Source organism: Ceratosolen solmsi, unplaced genomic scaffold (assembly GCF_000503995.2).
Source record: "Ceratosolen solmsi marchali unplaced genomic scaffold, CerSol_1.0 scaffold10, whole genome shotgun sequence".
NCBI lineage: Eukaryota > Metazoa > Arthropoda > Insecta > Hymenoptera > Agaonidae > Ceratosolen > Ceratosolen solmsi.
The window spans coordinates 14923434-14947268 of NW_011948412.1; the positions used below are offsets into that span (position 1 = coordinate 14923434).

A 23835-nucleotide genomic window follows, 5' to 3' on the forward strand; every position below is an offset into this window, starting at 1 on the left:
AAGATCAATAATAAAAATATGTGAACTTTCAATAAGCAATTATATAAATATATAAAATACTACATAAAACATTAAGTTGAATTTATGTATGTTAAAGTTAAATACGAAAAGTTAGTAGTTTAAGGGTATTATAATTAACTAAGTTAATTCTTAATTATAAATTGTATTATTGACTGTATCAGAATAGAAATATATACCTTGTAATGATGTTTAATATTTTCAAATTTATTAGCAATGAGGTTAATTTATAAATGAAAAATAGGTATCATTTTTTATTTGAGTAATTGACAATTATATCTTCGATTACTATTTTCGTAAAGCGTAAAAAATTGTTAATTTGAACTTAACACACATTTAAATTAAACGGTAATTAATTAAAAGAATTTAATATTAATAACATCTAAGTTTAATACAAATAATACTAAATACAATAATAGAAGAAATACCGTGTTTCATTGACAACTATAAAACTAGATAGTGTAATAATATGCCATCTTTTAAATAATGTATTAAAATTAAGACATATGCAGGATCACAAGGTATTAAGGCATAGTTAAATTGATTTCGACTTTTATGATATTGTTGATGACGTTGGGAATCTGATTAGACAGTTAAATTTATTATAAGAATGTGAGTGATATTGGATATCTTTTTAAAAGTAATAAATTTAAGCTTTTCTTTCTTATATAATCAATTGATGTTTGCAAACTATTAAGCAAGTTCTCATCGAAATCAGTTAATAAACAAATTATATCATATCTACAATAGAACCAGCAAAATCTAGTTTTGCAATATAATTTTACATTTTTAAATATTCTACACTTTGTTATTCAATAAAAATTAAAAACAATTTACTTATATCAAATTAATATTAATGTATTCTGTTAATGAATAATTATACATGTTATTACATTTTTCAGAGGAAATTGATTTTGTGAATTAAAAAGAAATAACTTTAAAAAACAAATATTATAAGTAAATTTAATGCAGCATATACTTCTTCGCAAAGATTGAAATTATAAATTGGTAGAATATTGCTTAACTCTATGGATTATTCAAAGAGTGTGCAACCAAATTTTAGAGATACTATATCTCTTTTTACAATACTATTGAACAAAAATAAATTTATTTTAAATTATTTATTAGAAAATTTAAATATATCAGATGATTTATTAATGCTTCAAGAATTGAAGACACTTCTATCTATTTCGGTACATAAGACTCTCATGTCTACAACGAATATACCAAACTTTCAAGATATTGATGATTATGATATTTCATCTTATAAATTCAATATATTATACAATGAGAAATTTTTTAATTTTGTGAAATTGTTATATTGTATGTTTAATATACAATACAATATTTCGGAATTAAATGCAGATTTATTTATATCATTAAAAAAAAAACATAATATTCTTAATTTGGAATATAAATTATGTAACAGAAATAGTAAAACTCTCGTTAATTATCAAAAATTAGACGATGTCAAATTAAGTTTTTTCTATCAGTATTATTTTCAATTTATGAATGATTATAAATACTTAGAAAATGTAAATGTTGATCTAGCATCAAAAATAAATGAGTTAGAGATAAAATTAAATTATATTAATTGTAATACAGCAATTTGTGGAATGTGTCCAAAACTAAAGGAAAGTTTACAATCAATGACAGAAAAATACAATAGTATTACACAAAAATGTTCGGCATTTCAAACAGAGAAAGAAAGAATGGTTATGAAATATGCAACAAGTGAAAAGCATGTGATCGAAGCTCAAAGGTATATAAATTTGTATGCAATGAATGATATAAATAATTTTTTTGTCTAAATTTTATTAATGAAAAATAAAATGTATTTTATTTTTTAATTTAATATTTTCAATTATTTTTGTTTTTCTTAAGACATGAGAATTTCATGACAATGAAAATTTATTCAGATTGCAGTACATTTTAAAAATTTGCGTTTCCGTTGACAATAAACAAAAATCATTAACATAAGAAGCTTTCTTATTAAGTACCTTCTTTAATAAATATAATTGTAGTTTATATATGAATTCTATTTTAGGTTTGCAAAATTAACAGAAAAGAAATATCACGATGCTTTAAAGGAAACTGCAATATTACAGAAAAAAATTCAAAAAGCTCATGATAGCATTGTGAAACTTACTAGTGAAGTGAATTTAAAATCGTCAGAAATAGTGCAATTACGGAATGATAATGAACGTTACAAAAGTAACGATAATGTAAAAGATCTTCAACTTAAATGTAGCCAGAATAAATTAAAAAATATTACAGATACACATAAAGAGGCACAGATAAAATTAAACGAGTCACTGGTAAATATTTATTTTGATATCTTTATCTTTAATTTATTTTGATATATAATAACAAATTCGTAAATAGAGTTTAATAAAAAACACGATACGTTAATTTATAATCTTATTTAAAAGAGGAATTGTATACAAATTAACAATTTAATATATACTGTGGTAGGAAAAGATAGATTAATAAAATAAAGAAATTATTGTGAATATTTTTCAATTGATCAATTGAATCTATGTAACAGCTAGATACAAACAGTATAGACCAAATACAAACATATCAAAGTTAGATTATAAATGATAAAACAAAAAAATAAAAGCTCTCGTTTTTCTTTGTTATTTAGGAATAAATAATTACATATTTATGTATTTATAATTATTTATTATTATTACTATCCGATTTCTACATATCATCTAAATGAAGCTTATCACATAATTTCGCGTAGAATAAGAACGAATTATAATTTTAAAGCTAGTATAATTCGCTCTTATAATTTTTTAAAAGATTTAAATGCATAAATTATTGTGTGCAAATGATCTAATTTTTCCTAAATAAAACAAATTTAATGTACCTTAATTTATATTCAAAATGATTAAAAAAATATATATTAAATTTATATATATAAATAGAAATTAAAACAATTATTTATAATATATAGATATTAAAAATTATGCATATGTTATAAATTATAAACCTATATTTCAAGGATATATTAATTACATTACCAGTAATAGATTGCTTTTTTTCAACATCACATGTGATCAACTGCTACTTACTTTTAATATTTTAAAATTTTATTTTTTGTTTTTATATATTTCAGTTTTGTGTAGAAATATAAAAATATTTTTGTATTGTTTTTTCAATATAGTACTTTCACAGTTTATTCTATTCATCGAAACTTTGGTCAGCAAAATAACCGAATACTTTCTACTATTACTTAGTACTAAACTCTTTATCTACAAAAATAGAATTTTTTAGAATTCATGTACATATTTCAAGTATGATTTTTTTTAATTTGTAGTTCATTTGTGTCCATATAATGGTATTTAATTAAGTATATAATTTATTTCTAATTTCACTTTATTAATGAAATATATTTTTATTATTTCCATATTTTTGATATAAAAAAATGCATCCATATATAATTATGTAAATATTTAAAAAAACAAAATAAATTTAAATATTTTTCTTTCTTTAGAACAAACCCTGTTATCATTTTTATCCACTGTTGATGCAATAAATCTTAAATAACTGACATTTTAAATAGTTCTATTATTATCGCGTTCGATAACATTTTAGTCATTTCAAATAAATATTAAAATTGATAACACTTAATCTGAAATTATTAATTAAAGTATACATTAAACTTATATTTTTATGAAAAAAGTATAAAATATTTTTAATAATATCAAGACCTTCATATTGTAAAGTAAGGTTTAATTTATAATGAAATTCGACTGATCAAATATAATTTTTTTGCTTTTAATAAAAATTAAATAAACGGAAAGAGATTAAAATATAATTAATATTATAACAATGATTTATATTATTTGAAATTTTATGAATTTGTTTGTTTTTTAGACAAAAAATTCTGAATTAACTAATGAGTGTGAGCAGCTAAAATCTCAAATAAAAAATTTATTAATTAAAGCACAACATTTTGAAGAAAATAAAGTAACAATTCTAGATCAACAACTTAAAGAACAACAAGCTCGTCTAATTTTAGAACGGCATATTGCTGAAGATTCAGAAAGTTCTCGCGTAAAACTTCAAAAAGAATTTGATTTGTTATTAGATAGACAGCGCTTTTCAGATAATGAAAATAGCTTACTTATTACGCAAATCCGTAATTTAGAAAAAGAATGTATAGATTATAAATCCAAATGTAATATTTTAAATACATCTTTTCAAAAAGCTAATACAGAAATTCAAACCTTGAAAAATGAAGTAGCTCAAATGGAAATAATAAATAAGTGTATACCAAGGTATGTCTTATGTAAATTATTTATTAATTCAAATAAGAATGAGTAGAACATAAATCCATACACAATAACATTTATTATTGCTTATTTTCTATTGCTTAATCATTTAATAAGAATATATTTTTCAGTTACTAAATTAAAGATTTAGTATTATATAATAGTTAATATAAATTCAAATTTAATTAAAATATTAATTAAAACATAATATTTTCATCGATACTTATTTTTGAATATGAATTAAAAGATAACTTTTTAATAAAGATGGATATGTTAGAGAACAAATATTAATTATAATTATATTATATTATGAATAGAAAATATTATATGTATTTTTTATTGAAAATTTTTACAATTTTAACTTTACAAACATTAAAATTAGAAATAGAAATTTTGTGTTTAAATTTCAATGTAAAAAAATTTTATTACTTAATCTTGTCTTTTATTCAATATTGATGTGCTATACAAGAATTTCCAAATATTTCTATGTATAATTTCTATGTATTGACGTATTCAGTCAAAACATTAATGAAACAATTTATTACTTTGATCTGTCTTCATTTTGTTTGTTATTTTTCTCAAGAGTTTAATTTAAATATCAACTTCCTATCCTATTTTATTTCTATATATATTATAAATTATTGTGCATATTACTTTTCAGCAAAGAACAAAAAATTTGTGCAATTGAAGCAGAATTACAACGTCTTTATACTGAAAAACAAGAATTTCTATCCGACATAGAAGCATATCGACAACGAGAAATACATATGCTTGATTTTACTCAAAAGCTTACCGATAAAAATGTACAACTTCAATGTGAATTTACAAATATGCAAAATAAGATTCGTTTTCTGGAAAATAATCAAAAACCTTTAAATAAAGCCATTAATAAATTTGTTTCTGAAGTAAAAAATTTAGAATATACTTTATCTTGTGAAGAAATAAAACGAATTCAGGAATGTGAAATCTTATCAAAATATATAGCTGAACAAGCATTTTATATCGAAAAACTTTTTTATCGATTGGAAGATTTAGAAGGAGAAAACGTAATACTTCGTAAAAGATATGATTTAACTATTAGGGAAATGACTCGAGAATTAAATTTATATCACACAAAAGTAAAGAACGCAAATTTTTTAAATTCTAATTCATCGCTGGAAAATAACATTGATAATTCAAATAATTTAAATACAGGTAAAGTATATATGTAAAAGTACAAGTTTTATAATATATTGAAAAATAGTAAAATATTTATATTATTAATACTTGAGTTATCTATTATTTAGTAGTATTACATTTTGTATAAGTTTTCAAAATCTAATCCATGTTTATATTATTTACATATAAAAAATACAATAACATGTCCAATTATTTTTATTAGAATCTATTTGTTATATAAATTATCTAACAACAGGACTTATATAATATGGGCTATATATAAGTATAGGTCGAAATAAAACGTAGGATTTGTAAGAAATATACATTGCATAGAAAGAAACATTTAGAGATTTAATTATGTACTAAGAGAATTGTGTTATTGTTTTATTCCAGTTCTCTTACAAATTGTTTTTACTATATACCAACAAATCAATGTTGGAAATGTGAATAAAATTTTTTTATTTCAGAGAATATTGACATTCCATTAATATTGGAAAAAAGAGATGTAAAATACAAAATATACAAATCAATTTTAGAAAAGGAACAATTATTGAATCAAATTATTAAATTACAAAAAGTTAATGTTAAACGTGCTGAAAAATTAGATTTCTTAGAAGAACATTCTCATGCTTTATTACAAGAATTACAAAAAAAGACAAAAATTATTCAAGATTATAATTTGCAGAATAACAAACTTATTAATAATGAGAAATTTTAAGAATACTATTACGAATTAATTAAAATATTTTATTATTTAAATTATTTTATTTTATATGTTACATTATATATAATTTTATTTATTTATATGTTAAAAACATTGTGATATTTTGTAAGTAAATTAATTTGTCTTCAAAGAAAATAAAATAATACAAAGGCTTTAATATAGGTAAATATTAAAAGTAAATGTAGACATAAATACCTAAATTTATTTGTTAAATGAATATTATTTTTATAAAGCTCTATATCTGACTTATTTTTATTGTGTAATTATTAAATTTTTATTTTATACATGAAAATATTAGACAACTATTCATGTAATATACAGTATATACACATTATCATTTTAATTTCAATAATTTAATGAAAATGATATATTTAAAATATTTTTAATGATAGTTAAATGAAATTGACTTAGAGTAATATTTTCAAGCTTTCCTAATATATGGTACTAAATTTTGAATATATTATATTTCATTGAATAGATTGCTCATTTTATATCAATCTAATTTCAGTTACATAAAAATAAAAAGTATTTTGTATATTCTCTGGTAATATAAGTATTAAATAAATGTAATAAATGTTTTGTAATATTTACACGTTGATATAAATTAATTAATTTATCTAGATCTTTATCAATATAGTAATTTTGCAATATAAAAAGATAGATGCAAAATACTCAACGACTATTATATTTATGTATTTATAATAAAATTTTGAATTTGATAATGTCTATTCGATATTATAATAATTATAAAATTATTATATCGAATGAAAGAAGTAAAAACTGATTCAAGATTTCTCAAGTTTAAATATTTTAAAAATTACTCTTTTAAATAGATAATTATGTTTTGAAAATATACTATATAAGAAACACTAAAGTTATCTGTGAGATAAACGAACTACTATTTTTTAGAATAAATAAAAAAAAACTGCTTAACAGTTCAACAGCTAAAATAAAATACTTTAAAAAAAAATGACTTATATTTCATTTTATTAATCAATTTTTAGTGATACATATTTATTCATTTTAGCGTTATTTCAAAAAATTTAAAAATAGATTTTTTTAATTATATAAAAAATATGTTAAATCAATAAATTTATTTTCTACATAATAAGTATAATTAATTTATGAATATATTTTTTTAAACTAGTACTTGATAATTTTTTAATAACTAATTATAAATAACTATTTAACTATTTATAAATAATTAAAATCATATTTATAAAGTTTTTAATACTAAATTCAACATTCTTTTCCAAAATTTTCTTATTTCAATTTGTAGAATCACATACATAAATAATATAATCATAACTTCAACATGTTTCTAATATTATTTTCATTTTGATACATACATCATCTGCATGTTCAATTATCATACTGATAGTTAAATTGAAGATTTTTAATCTGTATTATACACGATTTATTAAGGATAAACGAAGTGTAATAAGTAATGATTATATGTTTAACATAAATATATTCTAAAATCTAGAATCAGGCAATGAATCGTTAGACTTTAAAAAAGTGTTGTTGAAAATCAGTTCACGATTTATTACAAATATGTTTTGCAATTGCACAAATGTTAAAATTGCTCAATATTATAATTATATAGTTTTTTGTGCTATTCAGTATAGTATTCAGTATTTTTAATTAAGAAATATTCATTAATAAATATAATTGTAAATATATTTTTGACCACAAATTATTGAAAATTGACATTCTCAAAATGAATCAGTAATATAACCAACATTTAAAAAATCTAAAACAATGATATTGAAAAATAGTATATCTAAACTAAACTACCAATATTCATTTGATAAAACTATAAGTAATATTTTGATATTTTAGCAATTTTAAATGATAGATTACGCAAGTAAATTAAAATCAAAAGAAAATTATTCTAAATATTTTAATTTTCCAATTTACATCTTTATAATTATATAATTACATTATTTAAAATTAATTTTAATATTTGTTAATATTATTATTTACATAATTTTCTATAATTTCAATTTGGAAAAAGTTTTCTGAAAATTAATCAAAATAAATTTCAAGCAAAGTTCTGTAAAGCTCATTAAACTTTAAAAGATGAAATATAATGTCAGTATCACAATTAAAGCTTAATTAGTAATGAAAGCGTACATCGCTTAGGCTCACATTTATTTTGACAGAAATACGATGCATGATGTTAATAACTTCACGGACAATTCTTTAAAACCTTTAGAATAAGAGTATATTAAATAAAATATATATTTATATTTCTTGGTTTGTGTAAACTCAAGAATTATGTAAATATAAAATAAATTATGTTTTTAATAAATTTCAAAATACAATAAAAACTCTACTATAAATATAATTTCCCTTCTCTATTATTGTTCCTCATCTTCAACGAACATTAAAGTCGAAATTTGAAATTAGAGCTACATTTCCTTGACTTATTGAAATACGTTATACATAATAAGAATAAAGTCTTTGATGTGACTTATGACGTTGTTTAAAAGCTATTAAAAGTAATTTACTATTTAAAAAAATATATATTTACACAAAAGTAGATATACTCTGATATTGTCAATTTTGCCTTGTACATGTAATGTTTTGTAATAAACTACATGTTAGATATGATGAAATTTCACTCTTTAGAATACCAATAAAGTAAATCTACTGCGCATGTAACAATCGCGACACGATATAGTATTATTATGAGACAGTTGTAATATTTTACAAAATAACGATCAAATTCGGTTTGTATACAAAAAAAAAATACCGAGTAAAATATTTTATATATACTTTTGCTTTGTATATATTCTAGTATTTTCTAACATATAACATTTGCACTTCAGAAGTTGAATTAGTTCTCACCAATTAACAGTTATATACGTCGGTTTGAATAGATGTTTATCGAGGGAAAATTATTAGATGCTAATGTGTCACTCGATACTTGAATTTTCACTGTTATCGTTTTATCTAGCCACAAATTTCATCATTATTACATTCTAATATATACTGATTTATTTCATCTTTGTCATTATTTAACAATATAAAGTGATATTACATTTATTTTTTATAACTTACACTTTACAATTATTCTTAATGTACTTTTAATTTATTCGAAATACCGCGCGCTTCAGTATTTTAAACTCGCGAAAAACTATTTTATAAACACACATTATGTTGCGATATCTAACTATGTAAAAAAAATTAAAAAGAAATTATAGAAATTTTTAATTATCAATATTACTTAGTTATGGTATCTGTCATGCAACCTTTTATGGTAAGAATATACATTAACCTAAAATTTGTGCTTTTTATATGTACACGTATATATCAAGAATAGTTTTATATTCTTTTAAAAATATTCATATATATATATATATATATATATATATGTATGTATGTATATATATATATATATATAGATATTATTTCGATGATTTATTTATTAAAGGATATAGAAAGTTCACGAAGTTACATAGATGAGCTTTATTCTACTGAACCTCAAAAATGTTTAAATGCAATTATGTAAGTATAGCAATGTTCAATATTATTTTCAGTAGTTTTAATATAATGGTTTATATTTTTCTGTATTATACAACAATATTTTTATAATTCAGTATGGCGTTTTGCTTAATAATAAGATTGCATTATTTATACTATATCTATGATTTTTATAATATCTTATTAATTATTCATTTAAATATGGATATTTCTTAAGTTTTTTCATAAAATATTTGTTATTTATATTTACTATTTACAATTGAGCACAAAAATGAATTATATATAAACTATAATGTTATTAATAAATGTATGATTATGTTATTTGATAGAAGTATATAAAGTTAAGTGTTAATTAAAAGTATCAGAATTTATACAACTAAGAAAGTTAGAAATATTTACGTACATTTGAAGTTCCATATAGTATTCAAATTATTAATCAACATATATGATACTAATTAAACTTATTATATGGTTTTTAATATTCCTTTTTTAATTTTTGATATTTTGTTAACGTTTTCTCAGGTGGAAATAATTCTGTGCCATATTTATGATGAATCTGAAACAATCAAGATATCAGACTTATTTGTGTGTTCTAAAATTTCAAGTTTTGCTGACAAATTGCCATCAACTTGTTTAAACTGGATTCTATTACTTAATGCTTTACTGAATTGTAATTTGCAATTCAATATTTTAAGAAAATTATAAGAAATTTCATATTTAGAAAATAATAAAAATGTGATATATAATTCAATTAGTTATAGTTTTTATGCCAATTCACTAAGTTGTAAATGAAATTTAACAAACATAGAATAAACAATTTGTCAGCAATATATTTACAAGAGGATGATAAGCCCTAGAGGCTTATTTATTTATTTATATTAAACTCAAATTTGGTACCTAATCAAAAAATTTGGAAAAGTTGTTTGAAAAAATTGTTATTTAAACAATTGATTCAAGAGAATAGATGTTTTTATATAATGTATTTATCTTAAAATATCAAATGTATAGATAGTTAATGATATTCAGCAATTTTATAAAAAAAAATTTTGGTAATAAAATTTTATTATAGTAATACTAGTATATTCTGTACAATGATCTAATTATTCAAATTGATGGTAATTTTCTCAGTTATATTCCAAGTTTAATATTATTTTATATGCGTTCTATATAAATAAGTAAATTAAAATTCTAAGAAAACATTAAATTAGAAAATACAAATTTTTTAATCTAATGCAAAATAAATATAGGTATTAGAAGGTATACATTATTTATACATTAATATTAATTTATTTATAGTAGCTGTCAATGAAAATATTTACATTGAATAAATATATATCATTTTCTAAATAAATTCATTTCATTGATAGTAATTAATGAATTTAATATTTTATTAGATTTATTTCATAAATATTCATTAGAAATAAAGTTTATGGTCATAATTCTTGTACTAGATATTTTAAAATTATTTTTAAATATTTTAACTTGTTGGTGAAGGCAATATCAATGGAGGTTGAGGTATCCACCAAGTAAAACAATATAAATTCAGAAAAGAAGAGTTAGTTAAATTAGTACAAGAACTTTAGGAGTATATTTGAACTAATATATCAAGTGATATATTAATTTTAATAATAAGTGTCATCTGTTTTTAAATAGTTCACAATTTATTTATAATTATTTTTTAGAAAAATATTTGATTTAACTTTATAAAATTGTATGCTTATATTTCTGCAATTTTTAACAATAAAAAATTTCTTTACATTTAAAAATAATTTTGTAATGATTTATAATTTATAATTCTAAGTAATTGATTGAATTATATTGTCATGTTGTATTCGTGTTTGCTTTGCAACAGGGATACTCCATTGCTAAAGGTATGTATGTGTCCTGAAATCCATTAAATTAAATTATTTTTTCTTTTTACGTATTAGTTCTATTAAAGAAACTTGATTAAAGTAGTAGAAAAGAGTATGAGAATGCAGGTCATTTAGGAATTAGTCAACTTCGGTATTATAGGTAACAGGTTTTCTCATCTCTAAAGTCATGACCTTAACTGGGTCTGTCTATTTCTTGAACTTCTTTGAGCATTTTCATTACTGAGGGTTGTGAGTTCATCTTTTATTCTATTTGCTTTTTTTCCTTTTTCAGACTTATGTTCGCCACGACTTTTATTTACGATTACCCAGATTTATCAGAGATATATTATGATTATACAAACGTTAAAATCTCGTTTAATAAGATATAATTTACATTTATAAATATAAATTTCTCTGCATAAATTGTTTTATATTGTATATGTAAGTGCATTCTGGTGTTTATAACTATACACCAAATATAAGAGTTTTTTCTTTATATAAATACCAAAATTTGCTTTACTTACGTAAAAGTATCGCAATGAATATTTGCTACTTTTTTAAAATAAAGAAACCTTAGTGACGTTTTATATAAAATCATAGTATTCAATATTTTACTTTTATACTTTATAAAATAAGGTAAATGAAATTTTAATTAGATTTCGAAATCTAATATTGATAATAGTACTTAAAAAAAGTATTGTTTCCTTTAATCTATTCATTTAATGTTCATTTTATCTGTATAATATTGTGAATAAAGTTTTCGATTGGAAATGCAGACATTATTATTTAAATATTAAATTTTATTTTTAATAAATTTAATGCTATAAATTCCAGTTATCATTGTATCCTGATGAAAGTAAATTTTAAAAATATTAATTAAACATCTTTAAATGTGCAACTATTATTAAAATGCTGTCTTGTACATGACGATTTAATGTAAATTAATTTCATTAGTAAAAGATTTTTATTTTTATTTTTTTATTGTTTATCATTTTTATTGAAGAACTTAATATAGCGCCATAAAGTAGTTTTTCGAATTATTTTATAATAGGAAGTGCGTTTTTAAAGTATTTGATTGAATAATAACAAATATGTATTTGTTAAAATATAAACCGTAAAATATATATTATATCATAGGATCTCCTTTAGGAAATATTATTATAGTCGTAAAATTATACACACGTTTAGCTCAAATAAAATATACGAAGACTGTATCAATTGCTTTGTGTATTTAAATCATCGGTGTTACTATCTCTCTTAAATAAATGTATATTGCAATAACTAGTATTTGTTAAAAGAAATATATATTAATTTTTTTTCAGATTTTTGATAACCTACACAGGAGTATATCTTGATAAGAATTTGTGTATATTATATATAACGATTAAGCTTCCATTACTGATAATGCATTAATGTTTCTCGTAGCATATGCAAGTAACAGTCTGGTATCGATGCAAAACCTTTCTGATTGATGTAGACTTTACTTAGTTCTCGTTTGCGTAGCTCTTCCTTCCCTTAGTTTCAGATTTTGCATTAATTTCACATTCGGTGTGTAAATATTATCAACCTTTGTCCTACCTCTCTCTCTCTCTCTCTCTCTCTCTCTCTCTCTCTCTCTCTCTCTCTCTCTCTCTATAAATATATTTTATATATATATCTCTCTCTCTCTCTGTCTCAATAAATAATTATGTTATATATATGCACATAAAGGAAATAACTTAGCTCAGCACATGCCAATGTACATTTTAATCAACATCCAATATTCAATTAAGAATTTTATGTAATACAATTAAAAATTTAATATATACATATTATAGAAGTAAACGTTATTCAAAAAATAAATATAATTTAGAATAAGAAACAAATTAGGTAATGAATAAACTGTCAAACGAGAATATTAGATATTAAATTTTGGAACTTTATTTCTGAATAAAAACCAGTTATATCACGTCATATAATTAGTGTTTAGTAAATAAAAATGTCGTGCATATATTGTTCAATAAATCTTCCAAACATAAAAAGTAATATTTAAAATTCTAAATTAGATGATTTCATGAATAAAATACCCGAAAAATTATTTGAAATGGATTTTACTCGTTATCTATTGTCGACTTCTTTACCTTTTTTTGTAAAGAAGTACTAATTTTTACTAAAAATTTGTTTTAATTTTACTATTTTTTTTTATTATATTCTTAGTTTAATCAAATTAATCTCATTCAAAATAATGTAGATTAAAAAAAAAGAACGAATCTAAAAAGTTCAAATAATCTAATTTTTCAAAAATTATTAAAATTATGTATTTACATTTTTCAAATATTTCTATAATAAGTATTTTCTTCAGTTTCATTTTTCTTCGTATGTCTATATCTAACTTTTTTTTGTTTTTATATCATTCTCTTTTTAATACTGTTTGTTTTTTTCTCTAAATTTAAATTTATTAAAGAATAATAATAAAGTAAGAGAGAAGTCGAAATATATATATATTTAAAAAATCAATATTTTTAAGTAAAACAGTTGATATATAAAGGAATTAATATATTTTATATTTAATCGGTGTATTAAATAGATTTCGGTACTAGCATTGATATAAGAATTTCTACTAAAAAATATGATTGAGTTAAATTAGAATAAAAAAATCAAGTCTAATCGTAATATAGCAATAAACAATATTCAGTTAGCGAGCAAAATCAAATTAAACGTTATTATATGTGATATTGCATTTTGTGGTATTAAGATAGTAAGGTTTTATAAACTTTTATTTTTCCAATAATTGCAAGTATTTGGAATTAATACACTTATTATGTTACTTACCCTCACTGATATGTTAACACCTGTGTAATTTGATAAAATTCTCGACTTGCACAATAACTCACTTAATATGTTCCACTATTTTTCAAGATTTTGTAATGTAAATTACAAAAGACAATTTAAAAATCATATTTTAATGAATAAATATCTTTTTTATATACCAATATAATTTTATTTTAAGTTTAATATTTTAATAGACTATTTACTATTGCCTAAATAAGATATTTTATTTCAGATAAAGTGTTTCTAACAATATTAATAATTTATATATAAAAAAATATTTTAACATTAAATTACTTAATTTATGCTGAATTTTTGATTATCCAATGAGAAAATGTAATTAAAATAAATGTATGCAATATTAAATAAATTAACAAATTCATTGACATACATTTCTTATTTTGTATATATAAATAATAATAAATAATCGATAAGCTATTTAAAATATTAGGTAAGAGTAAATTTAAAAAGTACCTATAAAATTGCTTAATAATTGTAAAAAAACGATATGTATTCCTGCATAAAAAAATACATATATTTAGTTTGACTGTGTGCTATCATATATTCATTATCAAATATATTTATATTATATCTCTCTAATAAATATTTTGAAATAATTATAAATATTTCGGTTATGACAATTCTTATACTTTTAGATTAGAGATTTTTTATTTTAGTATTAAAATATTATTTAGTATTAAATATATCATTTAGTATTAATAGTAGTTTTTAAAATACGTATTTATATTTTGTTTCAGATGTTTAAAAAATTCTGTTATTGGCAGTAATCGTCAAAAAGCATCTGTAATAGCTCAAGGTGTAGTTCCAAGACTCCTCCAACTTTTATGTAGTACTAATAATATATGTAATGACAGAGTTCACTTAGAATCTGCAGTTACACTAGGTTCGTTAGCTAAAGGAACGGATCAACATGTTTTGGCATTAATAGATTTAGGGGTAGTAACTTCATTACTTCAAGTATTATCAACAGCAGCCGTAGAATGTTCAAATAATGACAATTTAAAAATACATAATTTATTTATTGAAGCATGCTTAAGATGTTTACGAACAATTTTTCAACACTCATCGGCACCAGTCTCTTCAATATTTCAGGATCCTGAATTTATACCACGTTTTCTTCAACTTTCTAATATATCTATTAATTGTCAAGTTTATGTTGCAATGATATTAACTACAGCTTGTAAGGTAATAAATACCTAATCTTGTTAGAGAAATATTTATATTTTTATATATAGGTATAAAATCTATAAAAATTTTATTAATAAGGATAATTCCTAATATATCTGACGGAGAGTACTAAAATATAAATATATATAGTTTGTTGAGTAAAATGAATTGATGTATATATATATATATATATATATATATATATATATATATATCAAATATATACGTGTGTTGTGTGTGTGTGTGCGTATGGGTATTGCATATCTGACTTTATATACTTAATTTATGCAACAATATATATTTCAAACCGTATATAGTTAAAACACTAAGTATCTATATATTAAACAGTATTATTTTGTATCGGTCAGTACAAGAATTTTTATAATAATAAATCAAATGTGATGTATTTATATATTGATGCCTTATATCGTTTTGTTTTTGTTTTAAATAGAATTTTCTGTTTTTTAATAAGTATTTTATTTTGATACTTTGTTAGTCTTGATTATTTCTATAACATTTTATATTATATAAGTATGTTTAGCTTCTAATAAATATTTATTAGAGTTATATTTTTTAATATCACTAAGAATATGAGTAAGGTTTAAATTTAAATGAAATTTTGCTTGTAAAAGATTCAATTTATAATTATAAATTTATACTTATAAATTAAATGTTTCATATAATATAGTGTATCACTTATTATTATATATTCCTTTATATATTCCTATATATATTCCGATATTTACTTTAGTATGTATTTATAATAATTAAAATTTTCAGACAAATGATGAACAAAATATATTATTAAAAGGTGGTGCGATTAATACTGTGGCTACACAATTAGAATGCTCATTGGCTGATGTGCAGTTACCTGCATTAGCATGTCTCGCTAATATGTGTTATCAAAATCAGGATGTCGCATCACTTATTGCTACAACAACAATTTCTCATGAACCAGATAGTAAATCTGTACCAACTATATTAGGACAACTAATGGGAAGAGAAAAAAATTCATTGATACAACTTGAGGCTGCTCGGTGTACAGCATATATGCATCGAGCACAAGCTTTAAGTGCAACAGATTCAAGAGTAATTTACAAAGCTTTACCTTGCTTAATAAGACTTTGCCATAAAGACAGACCAGCAAGAGAAAGAGTAGCAGCTGCAGAAACACTAGCATATTTAACAGAAGTAGATACAGATTTACAAAGGCTCGCTTCAATCAGTAACCATTTAATACCGACGCTAGCCGAACTTTTAAAGCCAAATTCTCAGGTATATATTTTTTCTATATCATATATTTTCAATATAATTAATAGGTACAATATTTATTTCGTATACATTATAGTTTAATCGATTTAAATAAAGGTACGACAGGAATTCTTTATACTAAAACTTCTCGACTAGACATTTACAGTCAGTCTGTTGTATTTAATTCAATCGTTTATATATCATAATTTACTTTTATAATCTGATAGATAAAAAAAATCTAATATTCTAGATTTTGTTCCGTTCTTTATTCCATCATTATTATGTCTGAATTTAAACAATGTATATAAATCGTAGACTCACTTCTTGATCTATATCTCTACCCTTGATTAGTTGATCGAGAAGATAGTGTATTGTTATCTGTAGCAATTATTATTGATAGCATTAATGCTATACATTCCACATTTTGTAAATATTAATTAAAGATAAGTGTATTTAAAAGTAATTGATAATGGTTTTTCCGTTATTCGTCGATTTCAAATTATTCACACATTACACCTAGAAATATGCTTTGGTATCAGTTTTTCATAATTTTGAAAATATTGTGATCATCTGTCATGTCTTTAATTTTCTTTTTACCTCTTTAGTTTATATACTTATTTATTTTTGTTTGTACACAAAGACATATTCAAAAATAAATTAATTTTTATATCACCTTTTGTTCGTATTGCATTGAATTTGTCTTATTTTTGTTTACTGAATAAATCTTTTATACAATATCAAAATTTATTTTATTAATTTATATAATTGTATACAGTGATTGAGCCAATAATTGGATACAACAAACAAGTAATCGAATGTATGAACAAAAAATTAGAAACATTGACTAAGCATGGTCAAAATATGAATGTCTAATGTTGGGCTATTTTAACTTTAAAAAAAGTTTTTAAATATTGCGTATATGTAAGCAGATCTTGCTATGCTTGAATTATTATTCAATTAATATATTGTCACATGATCTTTTTTAAATTAATAATAATTTTACCATATTTAGTATTGATATTTTATTTAAGAGCCTATACTTTACAATAGGTGCAAGATGCAGCTTTATCACAAGATATGAGACAAGCAGCGTTTAGAGCTTTTGCATCATTAGGAGCTAATGACGAAGACATTCGTAAACGAATAATTGAAACTGAAAATTTAATGGAGCAAGTAGTTTCTGGGTTACAAGATCCAGGTGGTGCAAAAGTGCGATTAGCTGCTGTACGTTGTCTTCATTCGTTATCAAGAAGTGTGCAACAACTAAGAACAACTTTTCAAGATCATGCAGTTTGGAGGCCATTAATGCAGTTACTTCACGGTGCAGATAAAGGATTAGATGGTTTGTAATAATATTATTACCACATAATATATTATTTATAATGTATTATTTAATCTATTATACTTTTAATATAATACATCAGTCACCAATTACAATTTAATGGTTATAAGGTGATTTATATTGTTGGTTAAGTGTTGTTTAAATAGGATACGCGAAATTTCTAGTAAAATTATTCTAGACAATGCATTTTAGCAAATTGGGTCATAATCAATTTCTAGAATATACAGATAAATCGTTCGGATATTTAAAAATTTTTCAAACTGTTAATTATATATGTCAACGTATTTTGTATGGGCCTATAATTTTACCCATATGGAATTTTGTTATTTCACTGAACCATGATGCAACTTGACATTCGAAGACGATTATTGTTTTTTTATTTTGAGATATTGAGAAAAAATGGGTTAACACTTGTTCGGGATTGAAGTAACTTCCAAGATCGTGACTATTGGCATCGCTAGTTTCTGTAGCTCTCAAGTTTCTGTAAATATTTGGGACGAGAATTTTTCGTGTATTTGTTATGTGTTTGTTTAAAATGGCTCATAATTTTTATAGTTTTCGAGTAGTAACGTCGCTTGGAATTCCAGTATAGTAACAATGATGCTCTCTAGCTGTGGAGCTCTCGCATTGAAAAACTCGTGCAGTGAAGTCACGCAGTAAACAGCTCACAGCAGAGCTGCTACGGAACGAACAAGCCTTCAGTGTCGTGCGTGTATTCAACAGGCTTGTAGGCTCACGGTAAATTTCTGAAACAATTAGTTATCAGTTATCACTCTATACAGCAACCACATTACGCCATATAACGGGCAGTCAGTTTTACTCATTATATGTAGATAATTTAGCTAGACTCAGCAACAATAAGCTAGTAAGCCAAATACAGTGCAGCCAATACATTTAACAACTGTTTTAAGTGAGCTGTAGTGCATTCCAAGAAAGATCAGGAAATACGAACCGTACCACCTGCGTGCTCAGCACAGAATTTGGTGTGACAAATAAAATTTCCATGAAGTCAATTAATAGAGAAACCATTTATTGAATGCACTTAAGCACCAGCCTCGTACGGCATTTATTGAAAGCACGTACGCGCCGGCTTCGTAAGGCATTGAAAGTACGAGTGCACCTGTCGAGATAAGCATTATACGATCGCATAGCTTCGGCGAACAGATGATGTACGAGAAAAACATCGGCTACAAGGGCATTATTGAAAGCCCTTTTTTATGTACAATATACGTTGCAATATACTTCTTGGTTAAATGAATACATACTCACGTAATATTCCACGTATACTGGTGTACTTTATTATTATAACAAATGTCTATAGCAAAAATATTTTATAAGATAAAGAAAAAGTAAATATTTTGGAATAATGTAATTTCTACAATCTCTAAATTTTAATATTAATAAAATTTTTTATTTTATACATAAGATGTTATTTTAAAAGTTGTTGCATATAGAAATCTATATTTCAATCAGATGTCAATATTATTAACAATATAAAATTGAATTTTAGACTTTTCTAGAGTTTTATAAGAATTTACAATTTTTTATTGTAAAATAAAAATTTTAAATAATTTATAGGCAAATTATTTATTAATCGAAATATTAAAAATTTATCTACCAAAAATTTAGTATTTTTTATGATGTGATGTTAGTTTACATATTATATGTATATGTATGTATATTTGCAGGAAAGAATGAAGGAGAAGATGACCTACTTACAGTTGCATCGGGCACACTATGCAATTTACTTTTAGAATTTAGTCCTAGTAAAGAACCAATTTTAGAATCAGGTGGAGTTGAACTACTTTGTTCTTTAACAAAAAGATCTGATTCTGCTCTCAGACTAAATGGTATTTGGGCATTAATGAATGTAGCTTTTCAAGCAGAACAAAAAGTGAAATCACAAATTTTAACATGTCTTGGAACTGATCAGATATTTCGCCTTCTTGCTGACCCAGAACTTGCCGTTTTGATGAAAACTTTAGGACTTCTTAGAAATCTTCTTTCAACTAAAACTCATATTGATAGAATAATGGCTGATCATGCGGCACATGTAATGCAAGCAGTAATCTTGGTACTTGAAGATCCAGTGCATCCTGCTGATGTAAAAGAACAAGCACTTTGCATATTAGCAAATGTGGCAGATGGCGATCGAGCGAGAGACCATATCATGGCTAACGAAGATGTTTTAAAAAAATTAATGGATTATATGGTAATTATATAATAAATTTTTTTTTTAATCAAGACCTAGCACTCTATAATAACGCATTTCTTATTATAGAATAAACTTTATTAATTTATATTTTTAATACAATATATTAAATAAATTCATGTCGTTAATAAAGTCAACTATATTTAATAATCGATATATTTTTTAAATATGCATTACGAAAAACAATAAATAAATAAATATATCAAACAAGAAATATTTGCCATATGTGAAGTATAAAAATTAAATAATATTATTTTGAAAATAACTTAAAATGATGTCATGACCAAGTGCTCGGTAGAATGAGATAATGCCATAAAACAAACTTTTTGATAAAGGGAAAGTTATAATATATATTACTATTATCATTGAATTAGAAATTAAATAAATATTTCAAATATATATGACAAATGTTGGTGATACGCAATCTTGTAGGCATTTTTATATTTTTGTCTAGTTAGAATTAATGAATGTGAGATTCTATTAGTTTTTATTTATCTGAAAAAATGAGTCAAGTTGAGTAATTATAACATTGACAGCGAATCAAAAACCCAATGAATTTTAAACAAATTTATTCACTGTTTTTTGTGCATGATAGTTTATTTTCCTTTATCGTGAACAAATATCAAGAATCATATAAACTCATATAACTTGAGGTATATACTGAGATAGAATTGAGTAGCTAGTGCAGGAACAATACCAATTATCAAAAGTCACCAAGCAACTAACAATTGTTTTACATAAAATAAACATTTTGGATCCATCCGAATGGGCGTCATTTATTTTGGTCAAATTTCTGTTAATCATCATAATAAAAAGAATGTATTATGCCTTTTTTCAAAGTGTAAATCGAGGGTTGATTTAAGTATAAAAGTTTAGTACTCGTTGATTAGGGAACTTCTCAGTTTTTCAATCCTATAAATTTGTTTCGATAATAAATATTGAGATACCACTGTGCCTTCGGTATCTTATTTTATTTTTAGATTCTATGACGTGATATAGATATTATAAATTTGTATTTAGAATAATATTATATTTACAATTATTGATAGCTTGTTAAATGAATAACGTACTTTTTATTTTCTATGTTTTGTACACACACAATAATGTATAAAAATAACATTATTTGTATGATTTAGATTTTTAGAAGATATATTATTAGTTTTATGATTATTATCGTTTATATTACCTTTATTTTTATGTTATGTATTTATATTTCTTAAATTTTGTAAACAGTTTTAATTTTGAGTTTTTTTCATTGTTTTATAAAGAAATTATTAAATAAATTATTTTTTATAAAAAATAAATTAACAATTTTTTTGTGAAGTATATCATTTTATATATTTGCAATAATTTTATAATACTTGATATTTTAAATATTCTTATAAATTATGTACTTATATAAAGAAACTATTTTTTAAATATAATATTTTTTGTTCAAAAATTAAATAAATATGTATTAAATAATCAATATCTTTATTAAAATCATTATATTTTAGATGCACAGTAATGTTAAATTACAAGTAGCAGCTATATTCTGTGTATGCAATTTAGTATGGAGAGAAGAACCTGGAGCAGCACAAAGACAATCACGTTTAAAGGAATTAGGATTATATAGAATTTTATTACAACTTCGACATACAAAAGATACGCAGCTTTTCGATAAGTATGATTCTATATTTAAAAAGAAAACAAATTTTTATTATATAATATATATTATATAAAATTAAATTTAAAATATTTTTTAAATTTGATTTATATCTTCTTATTAATTATTAAAATATATATACTATTATAGTTTTCATTAATCAGCATTTTAAATTAATTTAAATTATAATTTTGCGCTTTTAATTTGATTGAAGAAAGAAAACTAAAAAATTTAACTGCAAAATATTATGTAATGTGAATAAATGAAACCTTTAAAATAAATATTTATTTAAATGTTTATGCAAAATGTGTGATTAAGCTTTAATCGGGACTAAAAATCTTTTAAATATTTTTAGTAAAATATGTTATTAAGATTTAATCGGAAATAAAAATTGAAATAATTTGTGATTAGGTGAATCGTACAGATAATACTGATTGAAGATTTTAGACAAGTATTTTAGTGAATTTACTAATTAATTTTAAATTAATATTAATGATTGTATAAATTTGTACATATATGGATTATTTTTGCTTTTGAGATTTATTTAAATTATTTATAAAATGGAGTCTTGATGAAATTGATAGTTAATTTTTAAATTTAAGTAATCAAAAAATGTTATTTTCTGGAATTAATTAATTATTTTATTTGAGAACATTACATTGCAATTTTTCATGAAGTATGACGTTTTTTATACTTAATTATTTTTAGATCTTATTAGTTCAGACGTACTTGTACCTGTTGTAATATTGTGAATATAATATCCTCAAAATTATAACTAATCTTTATTTTGCAATAAATTTTTTATAATTGTTTATATTTAAAATTTATACTAAATATTTTATAATTATAATTTAATTAATCCTTTTTTTTTTAATTATGTAAAAATTTAAAATATAAGTCAACTTCTTATTATTAATCAATAACAATCTTATAGTATTAAATAAATATTATATCAATATTTCAAACATTATTTTTTAGTTATCTTCTTATAATCAAACATTAGTTATATATCTATTGTTCTTTTTAGAAATTGGATAACTTCCAATAATAATTGTATAATTTGCTGAGAATTATTTTAACTTTTGTAGAATATATTAAGGTATATTTAATGAGTCGTAAATTTATGCTCTAATTTATTTGTAAACATTGATTAATTTATAACCGTATATATTAATAAGGTATATATTATAATTCAAAAAAGAATACATAAGAAATAAGTATTACAATTTATAATACATAATATAACAATTTATATTAATATACGTTAATGTTTTATATTTCAGAGTAAAAACAGCATTAGCACAATTTTTCGATGCTTGAAGATAATGCAATTAAATGATAAATTTTTAGTAATTACTAAAATACGAATTAAATTATTTGCTATAAAAAGTCAATGTAATTATTTAAATAAAAAAACTATATTAATTTGAGAGAACAACGTATATTTGCTATATTCATTTTATTTTCTATTTTAATAAACTAATATATTAAAAATATTAAATGACTATCAGTATAATTTATGAACTCAAATTATACAGACAAAGTAACATAAAGTATTATTTATCTACTGACAAAGAAAAAAAACATGCTAAATTAAATTGAAAGGTTCTTCCGAATTTTATAATTTCCAAAAGCTTATAATTGAATTTGATTTGAGAGCATAACTAAATTTAATTTTCTTCATTAATTAATGAGATATCGTTCTTGTTTTATCAATCATAACTCAAAAATAGTTGAAACAAAAATCACAAGTTATATCACTACATTTGACAGATATAATTAGGTAATTCACGAATTTTATATCTAATTATATTATATAAGTATCTATTTTTAGTTCGTATGATAAATAAAAACATTCAACTAG

The 23835-nt window shown here is 22.1% G+C and overlaps 2 protein-coding genes across 2 annotated transcripts; both read left to right on the top strand.

Annotated features, from left to right (window-relative positions):
• Window positions 1-1577: 1577 nt before the first annotated feature.
• On the top strand, window positions 1578-5473 carry Golgin104 (coiled-coil domain-containing protein 186; the record flags this gene model as incomplete). The annotated part of the gene is made up of 4 exons (XM_011503247.1): window positions 1578-1780; window positions 2066-2336; window positions 3904-4307; window positions 4963-5473. Coding segments are annotated over exons 1-4 (1332 nt in total), but the record flags the coding sequence as incomplete, so codon positions are not given.
• Window positions 5474-9254: 3781 nt separating this feature from the next.
• LOC105360520 (armadillo repeat-containing protein 8) lies at window positions 9255-23346 on the top strand. The gene is made up of 8 exons (XM_011497442.1): window positions 9255-9448; window positions 9623-9696; window positions 15092-15539; window positions 16302-16796; window positions 17823-18114; window positions 19803-20326; window positions 21823-21989; window positions 23255-23346. The coding sequence occupies exons 1-8, from the start codon at window positions 9422-9424 to the stop codon at window positions 23289-23291; spliced, it is 2064 nt and encodes a 687-aa protein (XP_011495744.1). The 5' UTR covers window positions 9255-9421; the 3' UTR covers window positions 23292-23346.
• Window positions 23347-23835: the final 489 nt, after the last annotated feature.